The following is a 14,383-nucleotide window of genomic DNA, read 5'->3' as shown; positions in this document are numbered from 1 at the left end:
TATACATTATGTGCCCAGAAATGGACAAATGTTCAGTAAAATAGCCAAACTTGATTTTTACATAAAAAAAGCCAAATGAAATCCACAACCTGTGCTGATAGTAAAACCAGCATGTTTCTCAACATAAAAGCCTGAAGGGCCTGAAAACCGCAACAGACTGTTCTCCTCCTAAATGTCCGCCCAGGGGTTCATGCTGACTTCCTCATTTTGTCGGAGTGGACATTATAAAGAACAGAGGCTGGAGCCCTGGGCATTGTTGCATCCGGTCTCAGAGTTCCAGCCGGACTCTGGCTTAAGGCTCAAACATGTCCTACTGAACTGATCTGTCCTGAACCCTTCAGCGCTGATCCTCTGAGGACTGAAGGAAAGTTTGACTGAACTCAGCTGTGACCAGAACAAGATAAATGCTTGGACTCGGAAAAAGAAATACAAAAAAGTCAGAAATAAGAAGGTATTCCTTGTCTTGGAAGCCTTGTCTTGTCTTTCATTATAAATCCAGATAGAAACCGCACGGTTGTGTATATTGGTCAGTCACAGAAAAAAAATGAAAACTTAAAAAAATTAAAAATTGAAAGTTTTTTTCACCTCTGAGTGAAAATTTATTTTCTATCAGAGTGAGAATTGAAGTGAATTAATAAGTAATTAAATAGATAAGCGATATCAATAATGGTTAGATAGATGGATAGATAGATAGATAGATAGATAGATAGATAGATAGATGGATGGATAGATAGATAGATAGATAGATAGGTAGATAGATAGGTAGACCATCAAAAAATATGGAAGACCTGAACATTGGACATTGTTAGCTATATAAATGCACACAGACTTTTATGTTGTTGTAAAGGAAATTGCAAGATGAAGATCAAGATGATGCAGTTTCTTTCCAAGCTCGGGTGACGTGAAAAGTGGGTTTCCTCTGCAGTATGGCTGTTCATTAAATACCTCGTGTAACAACACACACACACAAAACCCATCTGAACTATCCTTTTAGTACCAAGCCAGTGTCCTGCCTTTTCTGAATCAATTTTATGTGACCAAATTCAGTGTATGTGTGTGTGATGGAGAATGGGGGTGCCCTGCTGATTGGAACAACCAAGCATGGCTTTAATTTGCAGGTAGTTTCCAAGTTTTCCGTCCCTGCAGGAGTGATAACTCAGCAGCACCATTAGTTACCTAACCAGCCCGAGACCTGTGTGGGGGTGTGCGTGCATGCGTGTATCTGTGTGTTAGAGCTCATCTCCCTTTATTACGCCTGACGTTCTCCTCCCGTCTTATTCCATCTTGCCTTTCCTTAGACTTCGAAATCACACACACACACACACACATACAGAGTGAGTGAAATCATATACAGTATATCATTATGGGCCCTTGCACCGACATGTCCAGTCCCTACATGAATGTAAATACACAAGGAGGATAAGTAAGACTGACAGCCAATGGTTAAAATACCCTAAATCTCCTCCAGGAGCAGATATGGTCAGATTTCCTTCTTTCTTTTCCAAGGATTTCCCGACTTCTCTTTGCTGATGGACTATCTAATATTACAGAATCTATTCCCCACATATCAGAACTCAGTACCCCTGGCTTTAACAAATGCTAAAATGTACTCCAGGTATTTTGTTTTCTATAGACCTCTAGCCTTTTTAAAAGGCCTGCCCTAAAGTCCATAGAGAGAGAAACAACCCAGCATTCAGGGGATGTTGGTCAACTCCTGCAAGTTTTTGATACTTTCTGATTTTCAATGTTAAATATTCTCTTTAAATTTACAACTGAACACTTGAGTCTGCAGTACACCAACATTTTGAGTTTTCTTTAGGGAAATCTATGAGCTGCTGGTCAGTTTTTACCACTGACATTAATCTGTATATAGAATATCAAGCATTTCAGCCAGAAAGGTAGATTAACATCAGAAGACGCTTTGATGCTTCACTTATTTTTCTATGAACCTCAGCGCAGGCAATTTAAAACCTTTAGAAATCTGGTACCAAAATTATTCGTGAGCTAGCTGTTCACACATATCCACATCTAAAAACAGTACACGGTTTTACGTGAAGCAGTGAGATGTAACAGTGAACATTTTCTTAGGTTATCATACACTAAGGAATATTGTGCGTGTTGTGAAGGTATACGTGTACTGTATATTAATCGTACATGTATTTGTCCTGAGTGGCGCTTTGGCCCAGAGGCGATGTCTCTGTTATTGGTGTGGAACCCCAGGTTTCACCTCCTGGGCAAGATCAAATCCCGGTTAGGGCGGTTGGTACCTTCCAGTGGACTCACCACCTGCAGGAAGGTTTCGGTACAGTGCAATGTGATTTGGGTGACGACTGCTGCCCCTGCAACCTGGTAACGGATAAGCGAATGAAAATGAATGGATGGTATTTGTCCTGAATCGTTCGGTACAGGGTGTTCCGTACAAATAAAGGCGTATGCCGAACGCTACACCTGTGTAGCCATGGTTTCAAAGTGTGTCAAGTGGAAACTTGTTAATGCAGAGCAGAAAAATGATACAAAAAAAATGACACAATCGCTTGATGCTCAAGTCACCTTACATTAATTAGATGTTAACAAAGATGTTAGCGTAATTTAAATGAAATAAATGTCATGTCCCAGCAGCAGGGACATAATGAGACACCAGGAAGCTTTACCTAGACCAGGACAATGTGTTGTGCATCTCCAGGAACCCAGGACCTACTACACTAACGTAGGGTCTGACTTTGGGTTCAAGGATTTCATCCCAATACCGAATGAAAGTCAGACTGATATTTTCTAGCCAGTAGAGGTCTGTGCGTCCCTCCAAGGATATGACTCCCCAGACCATCACTGACCCACCACCAAACCTGTCAAGCTGAACAATGTTGCCGGCAGGATAGCGTTCTCCTTGTCTTCTCGAGACTCTTTGACAACTATCACAGGTGCTCAGAGTGAAACCTGCTTTCATCTGTGAAAAATACAGGGCACCAGTGGTGGAGTTGCCACTTCGGGTGTTCTCTTGCAAATGCCAGTGGAGCTCCACGGTGCTGGACGGTGAGCACAGGGCCAACTACAGGACATTGTGCCCTCAGGCCACCCTCATGAAGTCTGTTTCCGATTCTTTGGCCATTCACACCAGTGGCCCGCAGGAGGTCATTCTGCACCCAGTGCACTTCAGTTTGTGGAGTTGAACCTGAAACATTCCGGACGCAAGTCCACACCAGTCCACTGCTGCCCCAATTCTTTTGTGCATTCACATTTTCTTTTTTTGTCCCAAAAATGTACCAAACTGTAATGTCAATACCAAGACACATACTGAACCGTGACTTTCCTTTCCGTTAAACCTTCAATACATTTTTACTACTACTATTACTGTATGTTTAGAATCCTAAACTATACGTGTCTCCTTGTGGGTAGGAAATATTTTAGACTCTTCTCAGTTTTACCTTTGTGTTCATTTCTCCTGATTCCTGAATTCAAGTCTGCTTTGTGTTTATCTTCATATGTCTGACAAACTGAAGAGCATTATACTCTTACACATCTCCTTGACAAACACTACCATCCCCCTAACATTGTTTGTTGGGATTTAAAAAAAAAAAAAAAAAAAATATATATATATAAACATTATTGCAGTCTGGTGCCAATCTGCTGAGCGTCCAGCAACAGAAGCACTAGCACTAGCAGTGGAAGCACTTAGTCTGCTGGGCTAAATAAACCCAAAGAGGTTGTAGTGATTGTAGGCTCGTGGAGGCAGACGGTCTGAGGCTTTCTTTTGTGACAGGACTGGGGTTAATATTGGGTTACAGTCACATGAAAAAGGCTGTAGACCCAAAGAGATGAGAAAAACAAAAATTCATTTGGTTCCCGCAGTAGTCATTGTTCTAACCTTGACATAAATGGACATCTTCTCCGAACCAATTTTTATATTTTATATGACCCAAAAACCCCCATTCATTTGTTGCTAAAAGGCAAAAAATAAAATGATTTGGTTTCAAATAGAAAACAACATCAACCCAGTGTGTAACTAACTTCATGTATAAAACACACAGTTTTCCTTGAGACTTTATCGCAGGCCAGTTGGTGAGAGTGAGAGTGCAAATAGAACTGATTAAATACTGATTCAGTTACAATATTTTTGAGCATGTTCTCTGCTGTATCTGATTGAAGCTGAAGGTCAGTTCATGTCACCGAGGTAAAAGGAAACTGGAGATTATTAGCACACTAATCATTTAGTTTTTCTCTATGAACTTTCTGGTGAGTGATTCATCTACAGCAGGGGTGTAAAACTTATTTTGGTTAAGGGGCCGCATACAACCTAAATCGATGTCAAGCGGGCCGGACCAGTACAGTCAAAACATAAATGTATGTATATTTACCCATTGATTTAATGCAAAGAAGTACATTAGATACATTTTTCTATTTGGTGAAATATAATTTTTACAAAACATTTTTTGGACATCCAAGGTCTACAGAATGCGACAAAAGTAACTGTTTAATGGAACAGCGCAAAAGTCTGTTAAGACACAGAGGTGACTTTTTGTTCATGTCTCTCGTCCCTCCACCTTCAGGTTCGCGTTGTTATCGTGGATGAAAACGACTGCGTCCCAGAGTTCCTTCAGTCCATATACAGTAAAGAGGGTGTTCCCGAGACGGTGACCACGGCTACATCTCTGCTGCAGGGTGAGTTAAAAGACACATTTATTTAATCAAGGTCAATGAAATGATTTATTTTCTACCTTTTAGGCACTTTAGGCCAGTATGAGCTAATTATCTGTGTGTACACCTAATCATCCCACCCTCCATCTACTTATTGTTACATTAATACACAGTCCCTACACATGTTAATGATTAATTGTGATTAATGAATAATTAATTTATGATCATTTAAGCTACAGTGGGATATAATATATTATAATATTGTATACAGTGGGAGCTGTAGATACTAGTTTAATCCAGTCCACAACAGCACTCGTGTGTCGATCATTGTTATTAATTGTAAAAATTGGTAAAATAACCAAGCAAGGGACATTGAGCGAGACAGCGCAATAGAGTGTCGTGGGCCCCTAAGCGTAAGAGTTTATGACAAACTCCAAAACTGCTTTGGCATCGGAGCTCATAGCTTCCCCATGCCATACGACTTAATGAATGCGAGTCCTCAGTTGAGCTAAATGTCGCATTATTATTTCGTATTTTGGGGAACTCGTAGCTAGGTGTTCCACTGCACTGATACATATCCAGAGTAGCTGTTAATAATTTTCTTTGGTTATTTTTACTGTTCTCTGCCTACTTTTTGCTAACTGATGTGCCAACTCACCTTCATCAGACTTGTGTCTGATGTGTTTTTTTTATTATTATTTGGCTTCTATTGATGTTCAGAAATCCTTACCAAGCTTGCCAAGTGTTTTTTTTCCTGAATTTTGTTGTTGTTCTTAGTTTGGCTTGTAGAATGCGGTGTTTTTTAGCAATGTTTGATGTTAGCTTTTTGCCGATATTTGATATGCCGATATTGCCCAAACACTTGGATTTTCCATTCCGATATCAACTGATACTAATACATGCAGCTGTTTTTCCCCAAAAATAATTTGGTTAACATCACATATCTCCTGTTGTGGACTTACCAGATAACCTACTTTTATTGTGGTCGCCCACTAAAGGCATTCCACAAATTAAACTAAACATTATCGAGTTTTTATTATCGAAGATAAAACCGATACAATTCCTACCGATATTACAGAATGATGCTAATATGCTTAGCCTTGTATTTGCTGATTATAAATATTATTGGTAAGCATATGAAGCCATTTTGTTGGGCTTTAATTACATTTTAATCATCTTTGCCTATTTCAGTAGAATCAAAACCTTAACAAACAGACCTGAAAAAGCTCTCTCACTTTTTCTCCTTATCATCGTGCCCATTTTTTTTTAAAAAAGCTCAGAAACAAATTCCCTAAAAATTCTATTTGGTGAAATATATTTTTTACAAAAAATTTTTTGGACATCCAAGGTCTACAGAATGCGACAAAAGTAACTGTTTAATGGAACAGCGCAAAAGTCTGTTAAGACACAGAGGTGACTTTTTGTTCATGTCTCTCGTCCCTCCACCTTCAGGTTCGCGTTGTTATCGTGGATGAAAACGACTGCGTCCCAGAGTTCCTTCAGTCCATATACAGTAAAGAGGGTGTTCCCGAGACGGTGACCACGGCTACATCTCTGCTGCAGGGTGAGTTAAAAGACACATTTATTTAATCAAGGTCAATGAAATGATTTATTTTCTACCTTTTAGGCACTTTAGGCCAGTATGAGCTAATTATCTGTGTGTACACCTAATCATCCCACCCTCCATCTACTTATTGTTACATTAATACACAGTCCCTACACATGTTAATGATTAATTGTGATTAATGAATCATTTATGATCATTTAAGCTACTTTATACAGTGGGAGCTGTAGATACTAGTTTAATCCATTCCACAACAGCACTCGTGTCGATTCTCTCTTATGTACATTGAATTGTCCCCATTAAAAAATAACTAAGAAAGAAAAAAAAACCTAAGAAATATACTGTTAATTAATTAAATTAAAATCCCCCCATCTAAACATCAAAAACATAGATATAAACAAATATATTGATAAGATAAAATAATAATAGTCATTAAGAAAACATTTTATAGTATTGTTTTTATCGTTGTAATCATTATTATTTGTAAAAATTTAAAATAACCAAGCAAGGGACATTGAGCGAGACAGCGCAACAGAGTGTCGGGGCCACTAAGCGTAAGAGTTTATGACAAACTCCAAAGCTGCTTTGGAATCAGAGCTTGCTGCTTCCCCATGCCATGCGACTGAGTGAATGCGAGTCCTCGGTTGAGCTAAATGTCGCATTATTATTTCGTATTTTGGGGAACTCGTATCTAGGTGTTCCACTGCACTGATACATATCTGGATTAGCTCTTAATAATTTTCTTTGGTTATTTTTACCGTTCTCTACCTACTTTTTGCTAACTGATTTTAAAGCTCAGAAACAAATTCCCTAAAAATCTCATAATCCCTAATGTTGTTATACCAATAACTTCATTGTTGAGTCAGTTAACAAAGTGTCGATGACCTCCAAACGTATATTCAACTTTTTCTTAGCTACACAGACCACTAACTTGAAAACAATCAGAGACCGGCGCAGCCTGAGATGTTCATCGCAGCAGCAGAAACAATAAGGATTCAGATTTAAGACCAGAGAGGGAGCTGCTGATAAAAAGATAAATAAAAGTCCAAACAGCACTCAGAGGAGTTAGAATCTGTACTTAGTAAATTAAATATTGACTCCCCAGTGTGCGGTGTGTGTGTGTGTGTGTGTGTGTGAGAGAGAGAGAGAGAGAGAAAGAGATGTGTTTGACTGCCACCACTGGACACAGACCTGTTCTGTAATCAGTTTTAGATTCTTTTCATCAATCTCCCGTTAGCTATTTTTTGAATACACTGGCTAACGCTATCAATGTGTCTGGTCTAGTTTCAGTGAAACATTAATGAAATCCAAACCACGCACGTAATGATGGAGGCAGCGGTGGAATAAAAACCTACTCTGTATGTTGTAACATTGTAGATCAGGCATGGGCAAACTAAGGCCTGGGGGCGTGATGCGGCCCCTTCACCTTTGTAATCTGGCCTGCCACACTTGTCCAAATTATATAATTGGTTTGTATTGTGAATATATTTCTGCCTTTTTCCTGCAATGCCCACATTTTCGCTATAGATGGTATAGAGAAGGCTAAAAGCATTTTAGCATTTTAGCAATTTAGCCTTTATGCATGACTTTTACATCTGCTATCCTGACCCACATTTAATATTGATTAATGTAATGATGATGGCAGTGATGATGTTGATGATGTCACATGCTCATCACAGTGAAAACACGCACTAACACAATCCTCTTCACCTTTTCTCTGTACTCTAGGTGTTTTCTAACACCTCCTTTGTTCAAACTTTGCAAGAAAACCCATTTGAGTTGCCTCCGAAAATTGGAACGACACCAGACATTACTTGCTTTACCTGCATAAAGACAAACACGGCAAGACTGATTCCAACCGGAGAAAATAGCTTCGGAATGAAAATCTTCCTCTCCTATTGAGAAAGAGTCAGGATTAGGTTTTTGGTGCTTTTATTTGGTTTTATTTGAAGTTAAAGTGAAACTGTCATTTGATGCATCTGTATCACACGTCGAGTGTTCTCTCCGCCATTGATTCCATTCCATTCCCTCGCTAAAGCGAAACAGTTGCACGGATTTGAATAAGCAGATGTTCTGCTTACAGAGATTACTCAGCTGACAATGTATTGGTTTTACATGCACAAATACAGAAACACATTTTGAATAAAGGCACTTCATACATGTAATATGATAATATTTAGGAAATATATAAATACATAATTTAAATATATACTCTATATACATATTTAAGTATACATATATGTATATATGTATATACCTACATACAATAGGGATGTCCGATATTAACTTTAACTATATATCCAATATTATCCAAACACTTAATTTCCGATTCCGATATCAACCGATACCGATATAGCGGGGCAGTAGTGGCCTGGTGGTTAAGGAAGTTAAGTGTCACCTGCTCACTATGGTGATCGGTTAAACAATGTTTCTCACTATTTTCTCCGTTGGGAGAGAAGTTTCTCCCCCCCACCCGCCACCAAAATTGAAATACTATTGAGTGCCTGGTAATTGTCAAAATAGATTAATAAAATGAGCTGCAATGCTGCCATCTAGTGACTTTCACTTTCTTATACAGCCGTTTTTCCCAAAAACATCATCATTTGGCCAGACCCAGGCATTTCTTTATTGCATTTTCATTATTGGAGTAAAAAAACTGATAACGATTCTTACAGATATTACATAATTATGCTAATATCGGGTCGATAATATCAGTCGGCCAATATTATCAGACATCCCTAAATATATCCCTATATATACGTACATACATATTAAAGTATATGTTGATCGTAATTGATAATGATCTTCCATGACAAAACACAGAGGAAACAACTTGTCCTAACAACTTTTGCTTATCAAGTTGGCGGATTCCATTTATTATTGTCCATCTTGTAATATATGTTGAGAATTTCTTTCAAAGTTTTGTGGAAGTCATTTTCCTCAACAATAATAATCAGTCTACAGTCCCTCACAATCTATATGACATTTGGGTCAGTCAGCTTGTCAGCCATAAACCTATATATATACTGCCCTGCACTGCACTGGATGAGCATGCTTTGACATCAGCCAGGTGTCAAACCTTTTCAAACTGAAATTGAAGCCTCCTCAGTAGCATGGTGGCCATTTAGATGGTATTTGAAGCTTGAGGTTTTTTTTCGCATGGCCTCTAAATTCTCAGTAAATGAACAAAGAAATAAATATCTGTGATTGTTGGTGTTGGATGTTTTTTGTTCACGGAGGTAATGTTGGCGCATTATTTCATGTTTTTCTTTGTTTTGTTTTCCATTCATAGTATCAGCTACTGACTGCGACTCAGAAGAAAATGCGGAGTTGACCTTCTACACCCTGAGTCAGGACTTCAGTATTTCTCCTCATGGAACTATTTTCCCAGCTGCACCCCTGGACTATGAGAGACCGAACCATCTGTATGAGTTTGTGGTAATGGCTGTGGATAAAGGGGCTGTGTCGCGCACCGGAACAACGACAGTCCGCATCAGAATGGCTAATGTCAACGACGAGGCTCCGGAGTTTTCACAACCAGTGTAAGTGTGATATGAGGATTTCACTGAACATTTTGGTATCAGTAAAACAACATCACAGCCTGTCTGTCACATTTACTGTTAGCATTAAAAAAAAGGACACAAAGTAATTCTAAAAGGAAGTCTAGAATTTAACCAGTAATAGAGAAGTCAGATAAAATGAATCAAGTTAAAACACTTATCAATAAGGTTATCCTAGAAATAGCTGAAAGATACACAAAACAAAGACAGCAGTCAGAGATGATTGAATGAAGCATTTCTAGGTTAAATAATGATAAACAAAAAAATTAGTTTAAAAATAATTTAGAAAATCAAGAAAAAAATGTATATATGTATATATATACCATACTATATATAGTATTTTTATAGGTGGTTTTTACACCAGTTCAGTTTAGGGGCCACTATCAAACCCAACTGCTTAGTGGTAATGGCAAAATAGCAAGGTATATTTATTAGGACTGTAAAATTATTACAATTTTTGTGCTTTGATTTTAATCAAAAAATATAAATCCCTGGAACAGAAAAACAAATATTACAAATAAATGGATTGATATGGATTTTCTGCCCTTTTTTATAGGTGACTTTTCCGAATGATGGAATTGATAATGTGAAAAACTGGATGAATCTAAAATCCCTGGCATCCCAGTTGACAATTGTGTGTGTCATCTTGTCAGTTGTAGACTGGCTAACTGCCCTGCGCTTGGTGAAACTGTTGTCTTACAAACGCACTGGAGTATTTAAAGCTCAAAGCGCTTTGGCGAAATGATATCTCTTCTAGCGTGTGTAAATAATATCAAACTGTGTTGGGATTTTAAAACTGATTAGTTTCTCAAATAAATCAACTATTCTGACGGCCCTACACATTGAAGAAGGTAGTGTTCGATATAAAAAAAATTAATACAAATTTTCTATGGCTTTAAAAGAAAGAAAAAAAGACGAAACAGAACCATATGCTAAATGAAGAAAATCAATGAAAATAAAGTTTCAATTCAAAGTCAGCAAGAGAGGATTAAAAGAAAACAATTAATCCATGAGTCAAAAGGAGGAAAGAAAGGAAGGACAGAAGGAAATAAATGAAGGAAGAAAGGAACCCTGGTATTGTTTTAGTCTCCTCTCGTCTCATCTTTGGCCTTTTTTTTTTTTTTTTTTTTTTTTTTTTTTTTTTACCTGCGGCGGCTCATCTCGCTCTCTTTTCTCCGCTTGTTTCTTCTTCAGTGTAACTTATCCACATGAATATTTCAGTGAGTGTGATTCATGTGTTTGTTTGTGGTATTTTAACAAGTAGCTGAGAAGATGTGAGGCTGAAACAAACCAGGAAATCAACCTCACCACCTCCTTCTCTGCCTTCTGTTCTCTGAAGATCAGCTGTACAGTCAGGCTGGCGGCCTGTGAAATTAATTAAACCTGAGCGTAAATTAACCAGACAAAAGTACTACATAAGGAAACAGATATTAATACACAGACAGAATCAAGTTCCTGAAAATGACTTTGAGTAAACAGTGTTTAAGCTGATGAAGCACTCCCTCTACTTTTCTGCTCCTTCTCCATCCTCTACCTCAGGCATGGGAAAACTAAGGCCCAGGGGCCGGATGCGGCCCGTTCAGCCTTTTAATCCAACCCGCCAATCTTTTCCAAATGACATATTTTATTAATATTACGATTATACTTCTGCCTTTTCCCTGGAATACCCACATTTCCCCAATAGATGACGTAGAAAATGTTAAAAGCATTTTAGCCTTTATGCATTACTTTTACATGTCATTTATCTTAGTTCGCACAAACTCTCCATCTATCTGCTCCTGACCCGCCCGCCTGTCTAATTTTAGGACAATTGTGGCCCGCGAGTCAAAAAGTTTGTCCACACCTGCTCTACCTCTTCTCACATCAGTCCAAACTAAATGAGCTCAGTAATTTCGTTTTCAGAATTGTACCTGTAACATCAGACTGAGGTCACAGAAGGAGAGTAAAACTAAAAGATGCTTCTGGTTAGAAAGTAATTAGTGTTCATTTGTGTTTTTCTCCGACATATTTCCATTGATCCGTGCTTCGATCAGAGCGGAATTAGACTTACTTTGCTGATAGCGGAGCTGCGTGGAGGCGCAGTCCTAATATGAAGTAGAAAAAGCTTAGTGGCTTTCAAGACCTTTGTAAAGACTTTTCTAACTTCTGTTTCAGGATGTCCAGGATGTTTGCGGAACGTTCTGTTTTTGTTTCAAGACCAACGGAGACTCCTGTTTTTTGGTTCAGAATTTTCTCTTTTCGTTTTTTTTAGCTTTAAACAAATGTTTTTGACAATCTTTCATGAGTTACTACCAAACCACGACAATATATATAACCATTTTTTAAAGATTTGAATATGTTTTATTCAAATGCAACGAATTTTTAAAAAGTTTTCAAAATTAAATAACTTCTCGAGTTACTACCAAACCATGACAATATATAAAACATTTTTTTTAAGATTCGAATGTTTTATTCAAATGCAACATTTTTTAAAAAAGTTTTCAAAATTAAATAACTTCTTGCACGGAGACTCAAGAATATATTTCAACCTATTTGAAGGAGACCCACAATTATGCTGCTGTTTTTTTTCAGTGCAGTTAATTTAAATACAAGTTACAGAGTTTTGAAAAAAAACCCAAAATTGTATAATCATGTTTCTGCATCTGAAATGATGTAATTCAACTTGTAAAAGTCAGAAAAAACCACATGAGACTAACTGAGAGCCGTAGGTAATTGCAGGGTCAATAATTGAAAATTGGAGAGAGGATTGCAGGAGTAGAGTTTTTCATTTTTTTTTTTTTAGGTGAGAGGAAAAATACAAGCAATTATCTAATGATCCTTTTATTTCAAACGGTTCCTTCCACCAGGAGGGCAAGTCTGTCTGATCGATGTGCAACGTGCACGCCAGAGAAACAACGCAATCAAGAAGCAGAGCACAGCGTTTGGCCCAATTTGAGTATTGATCTGCAAACAAGTGTGAAATTACAACAGGACTTAAACAAAAAAGAGAAAAATTAGAAGAAGAAAAAGACTCAAAAGTGACTCCAAAACAGGTCAGAAATTGGAGTAGATTCAAAATGAAAGAAAGAAATCTCTCATGTTGTTTTATATTACTCTACTTTATTACAGTAAACATTGCAGTTCGATTTATATACTTTAGAGGTTTGGGTTTTTTTGCCACAATTTAGGTTTTTGTCTTTAGGGCAGTACTTCTCAAATAGTTGGGCGGGCCCAACTATAAAAACAAATAAAAATATACATGTTATCAGGTTCAATTCGTGGGGCTTTAAGGTCAAATCCTGTTTAGGAGGATAGTAAAAATGACTGGTTTTAGTCTTGATGTTGACTTGTTGACTTTTTTTTGCATTGCTCTCTTTGTTTTGCTTGGATGTATCTTTGGTCCCTATCACCTGAATTCCTTAAATCCCAGGTTTCATCTTTTCTCAGTCCTATAATATCGTGGTTTGATTTAGTACACTATAATCTGGACTAACATCGGTGTTCCATTGCTACGGTGCGACGTAACTAGATTGTCAGTTGGAACTCACATACTGTAGATAGGCACCGCTGTCACTTACTGACGCTAACACCGTGGTATCTAGGACATAATAATGTCAGAAGAATCTGACTTACCTGACTGACCTCACCTGGGAGCTGTTATGAAAGGCAAAAAAGTCCCCCAAAAAACAACAAAACAATGAAAGAAAGCAAAATACAATCCAATGTATGGCCTGCAACTGGTGATTTAAACTGTCTCCGAGGTATAGCGCAATAAGATGACACGTTTGTCCACTCCTCTCAGTAAAACTTGCATGGAAACTAGTGAAATTTCCATCGACCAGTGTTAGTCACCTCTTCATAGGACAATGCCATCATCCATTTTCTGTATGTGGTTTCTCTGTTTACTATGATGACTACAACTGTTTCCTTCTGTTTCGTAGATATCGCACCTTTGTCTCAGAGGACGCAGGCCCTAACACACTTGTGGCCACGGTACTGGCAAAGGATCCTGATGGAGATGGAATCACATATAAAATTTCCACAGGAAACGAGGAAGGGAATTTTGTCATCGACAACCAGAAAGGTCAGACATGTTGGTTTTAACCTTTCTCTGATTCTTTTTTCAATGTTCTTTTTTTTTCTAAGTATAATTTAGGAACTACACCAACGTTTCCAAGTGATCCCTGGTGTACTCCACTAAAACTAGATAGATGGATGGATTGATGGATGAATGGATAGATGCACCAGCCAAAACAATGTTCTTTTTTTTTCTAAGTATAATTTAGGAACTACACCAACGTTTCCAAGTGATCCCTGGTGTACTCCACTAAAACTAGATAGATGGATGGATTGATGGATGAATGGATAGATGCACCAGCCAAAAAATGCATAATGAAGAAGAAAGAAACATATATAAGTCGCTCCGGAGTATAAGTCGCACCAGCCAGCTAGAGTGCCCTCTAGCGGCTGTCAGTGTGAAAATAACGAACATGTATATTTTCAGTGGTAAAGGAGTAGCAGATACTAGTACACAAGCCTAGAGTGTCCTCTAGTGGCTGTCAGTGTGAAAATAATCAACATGTACATTTTCAGCGGTACAGGAGTAGCAAATACTGGTACACAAGCCTAGAGTGCCCTCTAGTGGCTG

General features: G+C 38.0%; 1 protein-coding gene across 1 annotated transcript in view; it reads left to right on the top strand.

Moving 5' to 3' along the window:
* LOC103378645 (neural-cadherin) overlaps positions 1 to 14,383 on the top strand; it is a 230,504-nt gene that overhangs the window by 62,198 nt on the left and 153,923 nt on the right. The window contains exons 5-7 of the mRNA XM_017032353.2: positions 4,545 to 4,656; positions 9,489 to 9,738; positions 13,677 to 13,819. Of these exons, the coding sequence (XP_016887842.1) occupies positions 4,545 to 4,656; positions 9,489 to 9,738; positions 13,677 to 13,819 (505 nt within the window). The remainder of the gene's footprint in view (positions 1 to 4,544; positions 4,657 to 9,488; positions 9,739 to 13,676; positions 13,820 to 14,383) is intronic.

This window comes from Cynoglossus semilaevis, chromosome 5 (genome assembly GCF_000523025.1).
Source record: "Cynoglossus semilaevis isolate Cse_v1.0 chromosome 5, Cse_v1.0, whole genome shotgun sequence".
NCBI lineage: Eukaryota > Metazoa > Chordata > Actinopteri > Pleuronectiformes > Cynoglossidae > Cynoglossus > Cynoglossus semilaevis.
Note: the sequence above shows the minus strand (reverse complement) of the source record. Positions and strands in the feature narration are given on the sequence as shown.